This window comes from Ambystoma mexicanum, chromosome 6q, assembly GCF_040938575.1.
Source record: "Ambystoma mexicanum isolate Mex_15411 chromosome 6q, UKY_AmexF1_1, whole genome shotgun sequence".
NCBI classification, from domain to species: Eukaryota; Metazoa; Chordata; class Amphibia; order Caudata; family Ambystomatidae; genus Ambystoma; species Ambystoma mexicanum.
Genome location: NC_090937.1, coordinates 84,726,885 through 84,744,743, shown reverse-complemented (window position 1 = coordinate 84,744,743; position 17,859 = coordinate 84,726,885). Strand labels below are relative to the sequence as shown.

General features: G+C 47.4%; 1 protein-coding gene across 2 annotated transcripts in view; it reads left to right on the top strand.

Annotated features, from left to right (window-relative positions):
• ZCCHC7 (zinc finger CCHC-type containing 7) overlaps nucleotides 1-17,859 on the top strand; it is a 607,337-nt gene that overhangs the window by 170,344 nt on the left and 419,134 nt on the right. For both annotated transcript variants that reach the window (XM_069630519.1, XM_069630520.1), the window contains exon 4: nucleotides 7,263-7,385. In XM_069630519.1, coding sequence (XP_069486620.1) covers nucleotides 7,263-7,385 — 123 coding nt within the window. The remainder of the gene's footprint in view (nucleotides 1-7,262; nucleotides 7,386-17,859) is intronic.

Genomic DNA, 17,859 nt, shown 5'->3' with positions numbered 1-17,859 from the left:
CAGGCAGAGCACAGTATCCCACGAATGGGAACTAGCTCAGGAAGTCCTTCAAGAGATCTTCACTCTTTGGGGAACCGCTCAGGTGGATCTGTTCGCGACCTCGGGCAACCGAAAGTGCGTTCAGTACTGCTCAAGGGAATTTCCCCCAAGAGAAGCTCTAGGAGACGCGTTTGTAGTGGACTGGGAATTTCCACTTCTGTACGCATTTCCTCCAGTCCCCATGATTCCTCAAGTGATCAGGAGGTTGAGACAGTTCAGGAAAACCATAATCCTAATTGCCCCGGATTGGGCCAGGAGGATGTGGTACCCGGACCTTCTGGACATGGCTATCTGCCCTCCAATACATCTTCCACAAAGAGAGGATCTTCTCTCGCAAGAGGAAGGTCGAGTTCTCCATCCAGAGGTCAAGACACTCAGCCTTCATGCATGGTTTCTGAGAAGCTGAGATATAAGGATTGGGAGCTCCCGGATGACGTAATGGAGATTTTGCTTTCGGCCAGAAGGCCAGCAACTAAGTCTCTGTACCGGTGTTGTTGGAATAAATTCAGTAACTGTTGCAAAGATAAGAATGTGTACCCATTCCAATGTGGCACACCTATAGTGCTTTCTTTCCTGTTACATTTAGCCAATCTGGGGCTCCAGATTGGAACGATAAAAGGTTATTTGGCTGCGCTGTCCATTTTCAAGCACTCCTTGGAAGAGGTTTCCTACTTCAAAATTCAATTAATCATTCAATTCCTGAAAGGGCTCACTAATGTGTACCCTCCAGTCCCTTTTCATTTCCCGATTTGGGATTTAAATCTTGTACTCAAGTTTCTAACTTGTGTACCTTTTTGAGCCTCTGCATTCCTGTCCCTTGAGGCTTCTAACATTAAAAACTGTCCTCCTTGTGGCCTTAACATCAGCCCGCAGGGTTAGTGAGTTGCAGGCTCTCTCATGCAAACCTCCGTACACTACTTTTCACAAAGACAAAGTGGTACTTACGGTTAAACCCTCTTTCTTACCAAAAGTAGTTTCTGACTTTCACTTGTCACAAAAAATCATACTACCAACGTTCTACCCTCCTCCTCATTTGGGCAAAGAGGAGAGGTTTCATAGACTGCACCTAAAAAGGGCTCTCAGTTTTTATATATCAAGAATGTCAAAATTGCGTCAGGATGGCCAACCTTTTGTGGGTTATACTGGCCATAAATTGGGATTAGCAGTGACAAAACAGACCATATCCCGGTGGATAATTTTGGCTATAGTTGAGTGCTACAGATTGGCTGGACAGGACCCGCCGGATGGGCTTAGAGCCCATTCCACAAGGGGTATGGCTACTTCTGCGGCTCTGAAGAGGGGAGTCCCTGTACCGGATATTTGTTTAGCCGCAACATGGGCATCCATGCATACCTTCATTAAGCATTACTGCTTAGATGCTTCTTCATCCCATGAAGGATTATTTGCTAATGTGGTACTACATTCCGTCCATGATAAAAATAATTAGTACTCCCACCTCACCTCAGTACTCCTTACCCCAGTACAAGTAACTTGTTCATCTGTGGAATTCATCCTCTATTTTGTCATTGCAGCACATTAACTCACGATCTCTACATGAGTTACCTAACACTTTCTTATTCTCTGTCTTTAAAACCTTCCATTTCCAGATCCATCACTCCAACTCCTTCGTTATAGCTGCAAGTTTATATTCATATTTGTCCTATCTATGTTTTTCATCCATTCCTCTGGTTCTCTTAAGTGCAACAGTCTGGCCTCCTATCCGTCTTTCAATAGCAGCCCTGTTAATATATGGTGGCAGCAGCGGGATCTGCATTCCGTACGTACACTCTTTACCCTAAAATGTAAGCACGATACCTGGTGGCAGACACAGTAGGTATAGACTTCCAGGTGTAAGTTACAGGGTATACCCCTAGACAATACTACACAGTAATTCATTTGTGATCAGGATTCAAAGGTACCACACATAACTTAGCGTAGGTTTCCTACTACATTCTACACTTCAGTATTAAAAATAACACTGTTGTAGCATTTAGATGTAGTGTACAAGAGAACACAAGGTCCAACACTGCCAGGAAGGCTACCCATGTCCAAAATATATTTTAGGCAGACCATCACTAGGCCCCAAAGGGCATACTTCACACAAAGGAGGAAAACGGCACCATACGGTGATGCATTGTATATCCTAGGCAGGAGTGTGATATACAGACTTTAAAATCTCTAATAAATCTGGGAAACCTTCTAATAATCCAGGCTTGGTGGGGAACTCCAGGGAACCTGGTGGCATTTTAGAAAATTGACACAATCTAGCAAGTACCTTGTGGTGACTCATAGGAAACGCAGGAAAGCCTCAGTACCCTTGCACAGGTACCCAGAAGAAAGCAATCTACACTAGGGGGCACCAGTGGAGACACAGACGATTAGAGCCATTGGAGGGTTTAAGAGCCAGTAGCAGAGAAGCAGCAGCATTAAGGCCGCAATGTTAACCACTGTGGAAATGTGGAAGAAGGGAGGCCTGCAGACCCCAACTACTACAGACTACAGGGACCCTAGCAAGTGACTATCATGAATAACCCGCCAACCCTGCATCCAGAGATAAGCGCCTACATTTGTTTCCAGAAAGTCATTTCCCAGAAGGTGAAACAACCAGGTAAGTAATGACTTTCTTTTTGAAAGGTGAAATGAAGGATACTGTCGGCCAGGGTCTTGCACCCCGAGGCAACAAAGACCTAGACGACCCAAAAGAAGACCAATCGTCGTTCAGAGTGGGACGGACCATCCAGAAGTGTAATCCACTTCCGAGATGGCTTAAGAAGGATGGAGGAACCTGCACACAGCATAACCAAGTGGCTCAGCAGGAAAACAAGGATGATAAACCAGAAACAATTGCCAGTTCAGCAGGATAATGGTGGTGGAGACCAAAGACAGCCTAGACAAGCAGATTTGGCAGGTTGTTGGGAGTCCCAACAACCTTTCAGATGACCACAGCTTCCAAAACCAAGCCAGAAGACACTGTTGGTAATGCAGTACGCAGCATTAAAACAGCCTTGAAAGCCCCAGCAGATGAGGGGAAGCACAGTAACAGTTAGAGAAAATTCCAGAAGGACACCCAGCAGCCAAAAGCACAAACGAGCTAAGCCCAGACTATTGCATCCAGCAAGTATTGTCAGAACAGGTCTTTAAAATGCAGCAACAGCGAGAAGCACCAGGAAAACCTCAAGCAGGCTGGCAAACTTGCTCCCCTTCCAAAAAATCTGACGGATCTAAGCTCAGAAACAGGGGTTTCCCTATATATACCTTAACCCACCAATCCCATTAGGGGATTTAAAACACAGGTTTGGACAGTCAGCCAATCGGGTTGGCCTCCAAAGCTTACAAGCACAGGCCAAGCACAACCATTCCAAACAACTATGGAGGCTACCATTTTGGGGTCAGAAAGAGTCCTCTTGGGCAGAAACGCCATGTTAAGTCATCTCTTGTAGTTTCCCTTATCAAAGGAGGACCCAGAAAATGGCATAGAGTAGGACTTTAAAAAAAACATTAGTACCCAAATATCTACCATTTAGGTATAATGGGCTAATGCGATAAATTGGCCAAAACTAAATATTAGCTGCAACCAGTCTATACCCTAAAACCAATGCAGAGTGATACAATCCCCCTAATGCAAAAAGTGTGTGGCCGAGAGGCAAGTCTGACACGGTGGACCTATGGGTGGCTAAATACCATTTACATTAATTAAGGTAAAAAGGGTTGTTGTGGCAAGGGGGCTTGGCCAACAAAATAAATGTAAACCCCCAAAGATTAAGGGGCAGAAAGAGTATAGGGCCCATAAAATGAGACTACAGAACCCCCTGCCACTCAAAATGGAATTCTGCCCTACAACATGTGATTCAGTAAATAATCGAAATAAAACCTTTCACCGATTGACACAAGTGCATAATCCCACATGGTAATATTCAACTACCCCACCTCCTCCAAGTTGGGAGCGTTCGCATCTGATCACCACTGAATAACTCTGTGCTCAGACCTCCGGCCATAAGTACCTCATGGGTGTTTAATAACGCTTTTGTAGGCTTTAAATGATATTCAGTGAATTTTTGTAATGTGCAATTTGAAATCTCTACATGTAAATTCATTCAGTGCTTCACTTGAGTTATTTGTTGTAGGTAGAATTCTCTATCCAACATCTCAGTACAACTTCTTGCATCGGTTAATCCAACAGGGGCTGTTTTTCATCTGTGTGCATTTTGGGCTTGCATGATGGTTGCTCTGTTGAACATTAAGGATCCCATTTCCTCCTTAGCTATAGCATGCCATGTCCTTCCTACAATATTGAACTTTGTCTACCAAATAGCTCAATTCAAACTAATTAAATGAAGCCTATAAAATCTTTATAAAACACCACAGGTAGGGGTGTACCGAATAGTGAAATTACTATTTGGCCGAATACCGAATAGTTAGCCAAAGTATTCGGCCGAAGCCGAATAGTTGGTTTTTGAAATACTTTTTCCAGCACATGAAAAATACTGCTTTGCAAGACCGTAAAGAGCATGTGCATGCACGCATCATGGATGCACACATTCAGATGCCCTTTTCAACCCCATTTGAGCATTTTCACAAATAAGCGTCCTAAATTCGCATTGATGCGCATGTAAATGCGTAAAAACGGAAACGCATTACCCTTTGTCTGTATGGACCATTTTTGATGCTGTTGTGTATTTTATTTTTGAAGTGTGAGAGCAGAGGTTTAAAATGCTGCTTTCACGCTGGCATTTCTATCTCATCTTTCAAACAGGGCTAGAAGTGCATCGAAGGGGTCGTCACTATGAAATACAAGCAGGTGTAGCAGCAAGGAAAGTAAGCAGGTGTAGCAGCAAGGAAAGTAAGCAGGTGTAGCAGCAAGGAAAGCAAGCAGGTCTAGCAAGGAAAGCAATCAATGATGGCGAGGAAAGCTAACAAGTGCAGTGAGGAAAGAGAGCGAGGGTTGTAAGGAAAGCAAGGAAGGACTGGTGGGCTCCTGGCACCCTTCTACGCCTCAACCACTGTGAGTTGTTCCTGCTCCCTTGCGATTGTCGGCAGAGGCCTGTGCTCGCTACTCTTTGCAGGCTGCGCTTCTAAGGGGGACTGCCAGGTTTGGCCCTAAGTGAAACCCCCATCCGTGTTGGTCCCGTGTTGTGTGATGTTGGTAATTAAGCAGTTGCCAGATAGGAGGGTTTGTAGTGTTATATAATGCTAAATTACTATTAAGGTTGTAGGAAGAGGGTCCGGCATGGCCATTCCTCCTGGGACTGTTGGCCGATATATATAAAGGCATGAACTGCCCCCATATGTGCCGAGCCAGCATTCACCTGCACATCTTTGGACCAGGTGCGGGGTCCACACTTTCCTACCCCTAACTTCATTTCCGAAGCATCTCGCCTTTGCAGGAACCTCATACAGTGCACCAGTGCTAAGGCACAAAACTTCATTTTGGACCCCTCCCTGCATTGCTCCACATCCTAATGCTCCTCCACACAACTTAATTTGGGACCCATTAGTGCCTACTTGCACCATTTCATTTTTGACCCCCGGTCTGCATTTCCGGTACCCCGCACAACAATGGTCACATGCTTTTCCCCCATACCTCATTTGTGACCCCCAACTGCATTTCTCGAGCGCCACACACTTATGCTGAACCACACTAGATCACTTGTGATATAGTCTCTCACAACGTTCGGCTAGTACGCACAGTGCGGAAATGCACACCACATGGCCAGAAGCCGAAATATAAAACCCTATCAAATTACAAGAGTGAAAACGCACACGGAAACCAGAAATAAAGTGAAGGAAAATTGCAAAGTCAAAATGGGCGTGAAAAAAACATACAGCAAAAATGTGGAACATGAGGTTGTGCGCAAAGATAGGTCAATGAAAGACTGTAAACAAGGAACACAAAACATACAATGGGAAAAGTAGTGTAATGGTTACAGTCAGAGGTGAGGAAACCCATATGGTGGACACTTACCTGATGCCGCCTCGATGTCCGTCTTTCCTCTGGCATCATCTTCTGGTCGTCTTCTTCCGGTCCGGGTGCACTGGCCCACGCTTTTCCTTGTGCTGCCTGCAGCAGTCAGTAAGCTCTTACCCTACTGGCTGCTGCTGCTTTCCCCCTGTTCTCCTTTCTAGGATTGGTTATCGTTTCTCACACTGAAAGAAGATTGCTAATCATAGAAAGAGGACTTTAAAAAAAAGTTTTTTTTTTTTAAAACTTCGGCTTCGAGTAAATATTCCAGGAAACATTCAGCCGAAGCTGAATAACTAGCAGGTACTTATGAATTGAAATCTTGGGAGTTCAGACTGAGGAAATTGTTAACCCTTATGCAAATTAATGACAGATGAGGTGGTAAGCAAGTGAGTGCCGAGGTGGTGTATTCTTTTGCATTGAGCAGTTGGCACATCACTTGTTAAGTTGCAGTGTCTTGGGTAGCGTGAACTAGAGCAACTGAAGAGGCTGATTACTTACTCCGTACTCTGGGTGTAGGCTCTTGGAATGCAAAATCAGTTCCATGTCCTGATAGAGAGCAGTTTCGGTAAAAACAAAAAAAGAATTGGGAGCCCAGGGTAAGGCAAATCTGTATTTATGGTTACATAGAGGATGGAATTTGAGCCGACTACCCCAATTTGGCTACAGTACTACAAATGCTTGAGGCCCCTCAGATATCATGACCATATGCGGATCCAAGAGGACACAAAGATTTTAAGTTTCCTGTTACCCGATTAATTTGAGTATGGGTGGAAAAATGTGGGTGCTAGATGTGCATACAATCTGGGGTAAGTGTGGAACACTTGGGGATGTGTCAGCATAACATGATGATGCGCAAGTAAGGTTCTTCTGGATGTTACCGAGTGTTTGAGGGGGGACGTTTCTCAATAGTCTTAGTTGAGCCATTTGGATTTGTTTCTGGAAGCAAATTGGTGGGTCAGATTGGCTTTTAGCATGACTTTCTGGACAGGTGAGCGGAGAATGCATCAGTGTTGACCTATTAGTATAAATGCAGCCATCATTTGTTGCTTATGACTATTACATTTAAAACAGGCTATTTTCTAAATGTAGTACTGTGCATGGTAATGTTAGTCATTATTTTCAAGAGTCATGTAAATGTTACATTAATTTTCTGCTGGAAATCTTCAATTGACACATCATACCTCTGAAATGCATATTCATGTCTATACAGCATTTTGTTGTCCCTTTCCATCCTTATAAATTTCATTTTGTTGTTTTTTAGGCACAGATCAGCAACTATACTCCTGTCAGACGCATGAACCGATATTATAGCTTAGACAAAAATATTATCTGTAGAAATTGTGATAAGCGTGGTCATCTATCCAAAAACTGCTCTGTTCCAAGGGTAAGTGATGCACACTCATTTGTGATTACAAACTATTAGTTTGCAAGCTGAAAGGTTGTTTACTCTGACATCAATGCTGTGCTTCATGCAATTGTATGGCCTAGACCACCCAGTCTGCTCTCTTTCTCTGTGTTGCATATTAACTATGAAACATTGGGGGGGTTTCAACTGAAATGAAAATACAGGCATCTTGCCTTTTTACCCCTCAGAGGTTACTATTCAGTATTTGGAAGGAAGACTATTTAGATAAATTAAATGGCACTTTCTCCAGCATGGGGTCTGGCATGGATTCACATGCTCATGAATATTCTCCGTCGTCAGGCTGGGAATCCTCGGTAGAGAAAATAAATCTGTTTTCAGTTTCGTTTCTGAACTGTCTTTATACTAATAACCAATCACTGGTCTATGGGTCATACTGCCCCCAGCCAATGACTGCCCTCTACCTAAGCCCCTCCTCTGGCAGCCATCTTCAGATTTTTACCACACGTTCAAGTGTTGGGAGTCCTTGTGCTTAGCTCTCGAGCTTTTACTGCGTGTTGCGTTTTTTCAAAGAGTTTATTCTCATTTATACGGTCAGTTTGAGCCTCAAGCTCCACCGATTCATCTTCTGATTAACGGGGACCTGTTTCAGAAATGTCTACGCCCATTAAGGACGATTTTTCGTAATATTTCACTTCTTGGAGGATTCCGGAAGATCTTTGAGGCCTACCCCGCGTGGTCAGGGCTCAAGGCAAAGGAGACTCGACGCCTGTTGGATCCAAGCTGTTTAGGATCTGCCCAGGATGTGGACTACAGAACGTCTTCAAGGAGGATGAGCACACCCGGTGTCTCTACTGCTTGCACTCCGATAAGTCGCACATGGACGACTGTGCGTTCTGCAAGAACATGTCCGTCTGGACCATGAAGGACCGTTGTAAACGACTCGCTGACTGGCTGGAGGCGAAGAGCCCGGCAGCAGGTGAGAAGAAGTCTGAGTGGTCTTCTAAGACCTTTGAGGGCGCTCTGGCGACGGGGGCCGAACAGAAGGCAAAGCACTGCAAGTCTGCGGGCACCGGGAACGCCATTGGTTCGGGCTCCTCTGCTGCCAGGCCGGGGCACAACGTCACCGACGCCGTCAACTACGAGCCAACGCTCCGGCTCGGTGAAAAGGAAGTCTGAGAACCCGGGTAAGCTTAGGGAGAAGCCCCGGCCGGTCCCGACCGAGAAAGCCAAGAAAGAGCGAGGCGTGACCCCCCAGCCCCAACGGTGAAGGCCTCAGATGCGCCTAAGGTCGTGAAGGCCCAGATTCACCCGGCTACGGCCTTGATTGAGGGAGTCGTGGCGTCCCTGACGAAGCCCGCAGAGGCGACCCCAGTGGAGACGGCCTCAAGGCCTAGAGTTTCCCTGCCATCCCGGAGGGAATAGTCTCCAACAGATCGAAAAGACCCCCATGAAGCCCCGGGCCGAGAAGGAGGGGGGGCGCGGTAGTCCTAGCGGACTCAGATACCTCCTCCGAGGACAAGCTGGCTGTCATCAAATCAGTCCTGGACAAGAGGTTCGACATGGTCCGGGCCTACGGGAAGGATCCCGACGAGGCAGACATGGAGAGCGAGGGTGGAGCCGACAAGGAACGGGTTGATAAGGAACCGGAAGAGCCTCTGCCGACGCTCCCGTCGCAACCAATGCCACCAAAGTCGGACAGGTCGGGAGACATCTTGATGGCGCTGCACACCCTGTGCACAGAGTTATGGACAAGGTTGCGCTTACCTCCGGCAGACGATCCAGCGGCGCCTGGACCTTTGGGGAGTCCTCCAGCCAAGCGGAGGCGAGTCCATCCAGCCGCACCTTTCCATCCTTCACCTCCATCCCCTCTGCCGAGGGATGTGACTGAGACGGCGATGACGGGGACGGACGACGGTGGAGACGACGGAACAGATCTCCCATCGCCCCCTCCCCATGCTTCCCCTCCAGACGAAATTGGCTTGTTTCATGCCATGACCGCCAGGGCCTCGGAGCTTTTCCAGCTATGCCCCGAAGAGCAGGAGGAGGGATTCCTTTATCAACGACGAGAGGCCAAGAGGAAGACCGTACTCTCAGTCCCGCCGTTGGATGACATTTGGGACGAAGGACTGTCCCTGCTTAAGAACTAGTCCACGGCCCCTGCGAAGAGAGACCGGTATGAGAAGTAGTACCGGGTCCCAGACTCTGCTCCTATGTGCCTCAGGGCGCAGCCGTCCCCGGACTCGGTGGTCTCCGCGGCAGCTAAGAAGAAATCAGCAGAGGCGACGGCATTGACTTCCACTTCCCTGCTGGACGGCGAGTGGAAGAAGCTACACTCCATGGGATGTCTGGTCATCTCGTCAGCAGCGATGACCATCAAGGCGGCCAACGCTCTCGCTATTGTGGCCTGCTACGATAGGGAGCTGTGGTTTAAAATCGCCCCCCTCCTGCACTACCTCCCGTGTGACAAGAAGGCGCAAGCCCTTGAAATCCTACAAGAGGGCGAGGTGGCTTTGGACCACGCCATCACGGTAGCCACGGACCGCATCGACACCGGGTTTCGCCAGATGGGCAACAGCGTTTGTCTTTGCCGGCACGGTTAGCTCAGGGCCACTGACTTACGTCAGGACGTACAGACCAGGGTAATGGACATGCCCTTCGACGGGAACAACCTGTTCAGTAAAGCGGTGGACGAGTCACTGTAGGCCATCAAGGCAGACACTGAGACTGCCCATGGCTCACTTCATCAGCAACGGCCGTCCTTTCGGACCTCCGGAGGCAAGTCCCAGGGTGTCTCCAAAGGATTCGGCGGCAGCTCTTCATTGTACCATCAAGCGGCCCGCTCTTCGTCGCAGGAAGCCTACAGAGGCCGCAGCAAGGCAGGTGGACATCGTCGTCGCCAAGGGGCCCAAGGTGGCAAGGCCTCAGTGAAGCAGGATTGAACGGGCCCTGACGTCTGGCCACCACTCGAGCACCCCGGTGGGAGGCCGGCTGGCGAACTTCGTCAGCGTGTGGAAATCAATCTCCACTGACCGTTGGGTGCTGGATGCCCTGGCCCACGTGCAACTCTGGAGTTCCAAAGGAAGTGCCCACACTTTCCACCGGTGGCCAGGAAAGAGAACCACATTCCACAGCTACTTATGGAGGTACGAGCGATGCTGAAAAAGGGCACGATAGAGCTTGTTCCGAAGAGACTCCGGGGCTCCGGAGTATACTCGCAGTACTTCCTGGTCCGAAAGAAGACCGGCGGCTGGCGACCCATCTTAGACCTCCGCCGCCTCAACAAATACTTAAAATCTCAGAAATTCCGGATGCTCTCCCTTCAGAACGTGCTGGGACAGCTGGAACAGGGGGACTTCCTGTAGTCGCTGGACCTGGAGGATGCGTATTTCCACATCCCCATACACAAAGGACATCGAAAGTTTCTGCGCTTCGTGGTCCAGGGACAGCACCATCAATTCAAGGCCCTGCCCTTTGGGTTGAAGTCGGCACCAAGGGTCTTCACCAAGTGCCTGGCACCGGTGGCGGCGCGGCTGCACCTCCAGGGGATCCACGTCTACCCCTATCTGGATGATTGGCTCATCCGACCGAAGTCAAGAGAACTCGCCGTCGACCACACAGCGAGGACTGTCGTGCTCACAGAACTGAGGTTCTCGATAAACTATGCAAAGTCCTGCTTGGTGCCATCGCAGAACACCCTGTTCCTGGGAGCCAGGCTCAACACGGTGGCGTGGCTGGCTTCACTGTTGGAGGGGAGGATAAAGGCCATCCTGGGCAAGGTACAACGGATGTTGACCATGAAAGTTGCCAGGGTGAGGGCCATCAAGTCTCTGCTCGGCATGATGTCATCATGCATCTATCGCGTGCGTCTGTGCAGGATGCGGCCGCTGCAGGAGTTGCTTGACGCCCGTTGCATACAAGTAGCGGGAAGCTTCGAAGACCAGATCTCCAACTAGGCGATCCGCTGGTGGGGCACCCGCGCGCACCTCACGGCAGGCATGGATTTTCAGACCCCAGCGCATCAGGAAACGGTGATGACGGACGCCTCTCTGGAGGGATGGGGGGCGCACACTGGAGATCTCCACGCAAGAGGCCTCTGGCTCCCGGAGCAGAGGTTGCTGCACATCAACGTCCTGGAGCTACGGGCAGTGCTCTGGTCCCTCGGGTCCTTCCTTCTGTCCCTCAAAGGCAAGGTGGTACGGGTCTTCACCGACAACACCACCACCACGATGTTCTACATCCGGAAGCAGGGGGGCACCAGATCCCCAGCTCTCTCCAAGGAAGCGCAGGATCTGTGGCACTGGGCCGTCGCTCAGGGGATGTTCCTGGTACCCTTTCACCTGGCAGGAGTGAAGAACACAGTCGCCGACTCACTCAGCGGGGAGCTGCGCTCTTGCCACGAGTGGGAGCTTCGACAAGATCAAGTAGATCTCCTGTCCCGAAGATTGGGAAACCCCCAGATCGATCTGTTCGCGACGGCGACGAACACCAAGTGCAGGAGGTTCGCCAGCAGGTTTCCCCAGCCGCTGAGCTTGGGGGATGCATTCTCCTTCGCCTGGGACAGCCTGGTCCTCTGTGCATTCCCGCCGCTGCCGTTGCTTCTGCGACTCATCAGTCAACTCAGACGGTCCGGTGCAGGATGATCCTCGTCGCACCGGCGTGCCCGAGGCAGATATGTTTCCCAGACCTTCTGGACATGTCAGCGTCCCCTCCGGTCAAGCTGCTGATGGACGCAGATCTTCTCGCTAGGGAAGGAGGCACGATCCTGCATCACGACCCAAGATCACGACCCAGGATTACTGAACCTACAGGCCTGGCTCCTGCAGCACTAGAGTTCGGAGGCAACGAAATCCCGGCGGACTGCAAGGAGGTGCTTGCGAAGGCCAGCACTTCCTCAACTCTTAAGTGCTATGGACATAAGTGGAACAACAGTTACAGGTAAGTAACTTGTTCCTTTTATCTCTCGTCACCTTTATCACTCTTTATAAAACATGTCTTCAATTCTTTTTTTCCAAAACTTTATTAATTTAAAGCCATACAGAAACGATAAAGAAATACAATAATATAAATGTACATACCAAACACACTCATAACAATTTAGTACTCTAAACCACAGGGCAATAACAATAAAGGAGAGTATCAATCAAAACAAAAATATTAGAAGACGGCGGAAAAAAACTGAAATTAAAGAAAAAAAATAAATGAATGCGATTAGTGATTAGGCATAAAGATCATTAAAGGCTCCCCATATCTGTTCATACTTATCAAGCTGGTTCTTTGCATTAAATTATATTTTCTCTCTCCTTGACAGGAAAGACATACCTTGCAACCAATCATCAATATTAGGGGAAGTGTCACTTTTCCAAATTTTCCAAATTTGTTTCTTTGCGAGGAGGAGGGCTCTATACACCCAAAACATTTTGCTTGTAGCTAAGCCTGCACCTAAAGAACTTAAGCCTAACACCCCAACAAATGGATCTCTGGGAATGGCTTGATCCATGACTAGTTCCATTCTCCTAAAACCCCATCCCAGAACTGAATACTCTCTGTGTACATTACATCAAAACCTGTCTGTTCGCTCTTTCTGATTTACTCTTATATCTTTTCCCCTGATCTATTGTGATGTAGCATCACATTCTCACATCATTCATGAGACCTGACTGTATTGAAGCAATTATAGCTACAATGAACATCCTATTTTCTTGTCCAAAAACGAGTTAATGCTCCAATGTAGATCGGAAGGGGTTGGTTTAGATTTTCATTTATATGCCACATCACCTTCACATGTGAGACCCCCTGCACTTTTTGCTGGACTTGTGGATTCTTTTTATAGGTTACTGAGTAAATGGGAACCTTCCTCCCCACCCCCCAATCACCATTTCCTTTACTCTTTTTATGGGTGTCATGTTTCAGACTCTCCATAGTTTGTTAATCTTTACTTTCCTAAATCTTACTGGGCATCTACATTTTACTATTGCAGCACACAATTTCTGTACAGTGTTGCTGGGGTGACCCTTGAGCTTTCCTTTTTATTTTCTCTTTGGTTTCTTTTGTGAACTACTGTTCCCAAGGGTAGAAGGATAAGTTTTATCCTTTCTACAATACCCATTGTGAGATCAGCACACTCCACCTTATGTGGAGTTGCGAGGGGGATACATAATATCCCATTTGCCACTCTTGCTGTAACTTTCCTGTTAGTTACCTACTTACCTTGCAGAATGTTCTCGAGGATATAGAGAGAGATTTGTATCATCTCTATATTTTGTATTGTGAGTCCAGCAGAGCCCTCTTAATGTGTAGTGCTGGGGGTTACTCTGTATCCCTTTTCTCGCTGCTCCTGTAACATTTATGTTAAAATGACAAACTTACTATTATGACTGGTGGCAGTAGATGTGTTCTACCAACTTTTGTGTAATTCTTAGTGTCATTACAGCTGCGGTAATGCACAGAAGGGTCACCATTCTGCTTGAATGGTGGCTTTTTCACAACTGTTTAGTGTCTTTGTTTGAGCTCAGCAGTGGAAGACAACAACATGACTTTTAGAAATGTATCTCCTCTAGCAGGCTTTTTATGCACAGGGGTTTACAGAATTGTTCAACAAAACAAAAAAGTGTTTTTTATACACTATTGTGAATGTTTTGCAAACAGGGCTTTGTTCTGAAATGTTTTTGCTGCTATCAGATGCACTTTATATATGTCCTTTGTGTGCTTGATGTATTGGATGCACTTCTTTTATGTTATTTGTGCTTGATGTACTGTTATTTATTATGTGATTCCATTTTGTTATATTGAAGGAGATTGTATAACGCATTAAAAAAAGTCTTCATGATCATGTATATGGTTTTGGAATTGAACCATCACTCATTTTGTTTTTCAAATTTTTCTTTCTTTTTTCACCATTGTTAGTTTGCTTGTCCTTTCTTGCTCCTTTTGTAGTCCTGGGTGGGGGAGATCCTGGTTGTACTTCTGTCTTCGGCAGGAACCCTTTGCCTAGCCCGCCGAGGCTCCAGAATGTCTATGAAGACAGGAAGTGAGGGAGCAGCCCAAAACTCTGCAGTCCTTTGTCTTCTGGTGTTAGGGAGAATTCTCAGAAATTTGCTAATTCCTCTCTACCTTGGAGACCCCCAGCACTTTTGCTTGACTCTAGGACTTTTTAATTTTTAACCTGGAGAGAGAGAGACCTTTTTCCCACTCTCTTGTGTATTTTTCTGTGATTTGAACTCTGTGTTTTTCCTTTGGTTGTGGAGTCTGACAAACTGCATAGGCATCTTCACAGCACCTTCAGTGCAGTGGCACAGAGAAGTCTTACAGATTTCCCAAAGGTTTAAATACCTTCTCTTGGACAACTACTGTTTCCAAGAACAGTGAAGTGAAATTGACTTTACTTACATTTGTAACTTTCTGGACTCCGCACACACCATCTTACAATCTGGTGCTGGAGGGGTTACTTAGCATCCCCTTTGTCTAGTTTCTCATGTAATATTGTATGTTATTCTTTCTACAGTTAATGGCTGGTGGCAGTGGTTTACTTTTAACTATGGTTGTGTGTTTTTACCGTGGGCTGCGTTCGCAGCTGCAGTAAAGCACCCATGGATGCCTATTTTGTCAAAATGGCCCCGGTCTTCCTTTTCTGCTATTTCTTGCTGAAAAAGGTCCTTCTTGACATTTACTCTGCACGCCAAACCAGGTTTGGTCCCTTGTTTGTTTTGTCTTTGGCAGGATTCACGAGTAAAGCCTGCCTCTGGCTCCAGAGTGTCTGGCAGGGGCAGAAAGTGAGGGAGGTGCCCGAAACTGCTTGTGCTTAATCCCCTTGGTTACAGGAATGCACCCAAAGGTGACAGCTAGGCTGGAATGAATGGGAGAAACCTGCATAAAAGAAGAGGCTTTTTGGCTTGGAAGGCAAAGTCGACCACTGGACGAAGGAATCCGGAGAAGAACTTGGAAGGGACGCCTGCTGCAACTCCTGGACCGTTGGTTTTGCCCGGTGAAGCCCTGCTGCTGTGCTGAAGCTCCGAATTCACCTACACTAGAGAAGCCCCGCAAGGGCGACTTCACCCCTTGAGTTGGTGGGACCAATCAACTCCAAAGTGAACTCGTTTGGACATCCTCTCGAAGCAGGCTGTACTTCCACTGCTGCTGCTGATGGAACTGAGTGCCAGGGAGAGGAACTTTAAATTGAGTGCATCACTTTTAAGTCAGAACGAGCTCCAGTAAGATCCTCCGGACTCCCAGGAAGCAGGACTGACCAAGCCTTCGCCACCATAACAGAGTGCTGGACCCCAGATGAGAGGAAAGTCCAAAGTGGTAGCCGAGAACCACACTGGTGCTATTTTCTGAGGCACAGGGTGCTGAAACCGTGAAGTGCAGCTGAATTGAAGTTTCTCCTTTGCTGCTGCTGACTGTCTCATTGCAGTGCAGGAGTCCCCAGAAGTTCCCCTTCTTGTCTCCACGACTGAGGCCCAGGAGCAACGGGATCTGCGGAGCTGCACAGGAACAGAAGCCAGCTGGAACCATGTCTTCTAACCAAAGGTACTGTACAGTCTAAGACTGACCTCTTGTTGTGTAGCCTTACTTGTTCTCAGTTGAGACTTGTCTTAGTTGCTCCTGTAGAATTGCTTGCATCTTCTACCTCCCACAAGCCTCCCAGCTTGTGGCCCTACATTGATTCTACTTTTTCTACAAAGACTTCTAAAACATTGTGCAAGAGGTTTACTTACCTGCAAGAAGTGCGTCAGCTCACCTAGACTTTTGCCCAATTGACATTGGCTGGCCTGGCTCCGTGAATGACTCTTCTTTCCTCTGATTGTTTTACCTTCCTTCCAGAAAAGGATTAACCTACCTTGCATTGGGGGTTTAAAAGTACTTACCTGCTTCAGAATATGTGTGTGATCTCTTGTTTTATTCTGATAACCTTTTCTTTGATACTCATCTCAGTATTGCTCTAAATGTACCAGTGATATATAAATGTCCACAGTGTCCTAGCTATAGAAGTCACCTGATGGTGTTGGGAAGTGTCTGTGTGCCATCCCAAATGGGTACTTGCTGATTTAGAGAAACTAAGAGAGTGTATTTTGGAGTGTATTTGTGTGTTAATATTATATTGCCCCTTCTGAAGAAGGCTTATTCAAACTGACTGTTAAATTAATAATTGTTTAACCAAAAAACCTTGAGTGTAAGTGTTAATTTGGATACTTGTCACTGTGAATCTCTGTGTAACCACACTGCTGCTCAAATTGAACCCGCTTGAGATGAGCCTGGCTGTTCAGCCACACTACCAACCTGTGTAGTTCAAACTTATACCAAAGGTTGGGTTCCTATTGCCAGGAGATCAAGGTTGTTGTAGTGCAGCCAAAGGGTACTGCACCAAGTCTTGCCTAACGTCTGGCATGCCTGCCTCGAACCAGTTCCAACTGGGTGGCTGGCTGTCCTGGAAGGACAGCTTCCCGCCAAAATTTGAATGCGTCATGTTTGTTGATTGGCTGAATTTCTGTATAAATGGCCTAGATCTAGAAGCTCAGGACAAGTAGATCACTGGAGCTAGATCCGCTGAAGAGGAAGAGAAGACTGCTGTAGCTACTTCCAGCGACCGGAGAGGCCTCTTCCATTGACTGGAGAGGCATGCTGTGTAACCGCTGCCTGTGCTGGCCCCTTCTTTGATGCGACAGAGGAGTCCCGGAGTCGACGACTCCGACCCATAGACTGGTGGGACCTATCGGTCTTACGAAGACCTGCATTTCGAGCCATCCCATGATGAGCTGTGAATTTTCTGGGCTGCAAACCGCCAATACCCTGGGACCTCGAGCCTGAGTGCTGTGCAACATATTCCGAAGAGCGTAGCTCGCAGAAACTATGTTGTACTCCAGAAGCCGGATTACACTCCTGGAAGTCCCCTCACCAGAGCCGTGGACCAAACAAGCGAGGTTAATATGATCAGCAACGACCCTGCTTCATCTGGTACCTAGAAAAGGGTGCCAAATCCGCAGAGCCGTGAGAAGCACCGAAGAATACTTTGTTTGGAGCCTTTTCTGTCAACTGCTGCTGCAAGTTCCCGTCCAGTGTCTGTTCTTTGGTCACCACAACCAAGAATCCAGAGACCGGGGTCCTGTGCTACTGCATCATGTAGGCATCCATCCAGAAGCTTTTCTTCACTGCTGAGATACTGTGTGGGTGAGGGCAGTACTTACCTAAATTCTTGTGTCATGGCTAGGGTGGTGATTTGTGAGCTTGGGAGTTGGCCCATACCATTCACCCATGCCTAATGCTGGAGTGCCTATAGAGCGCCTTCTACAAAGTCCCTTAACACTCCTACTAACTCTAAAGTTTGTTACTTGCCTGACGAGAGTTCTCCAGCATGGGGTCTGGCATGGATTCACATGCTCATGAATATTCCCCGTCGTCAGGCTGGGAATCCTCGGTAAAGACAAAATCAGTATCAGTTTCGTTTCTGATCTGTCTTTCGTAGTAGTAAGCAATCACTGATCTCCGCGTCATACTG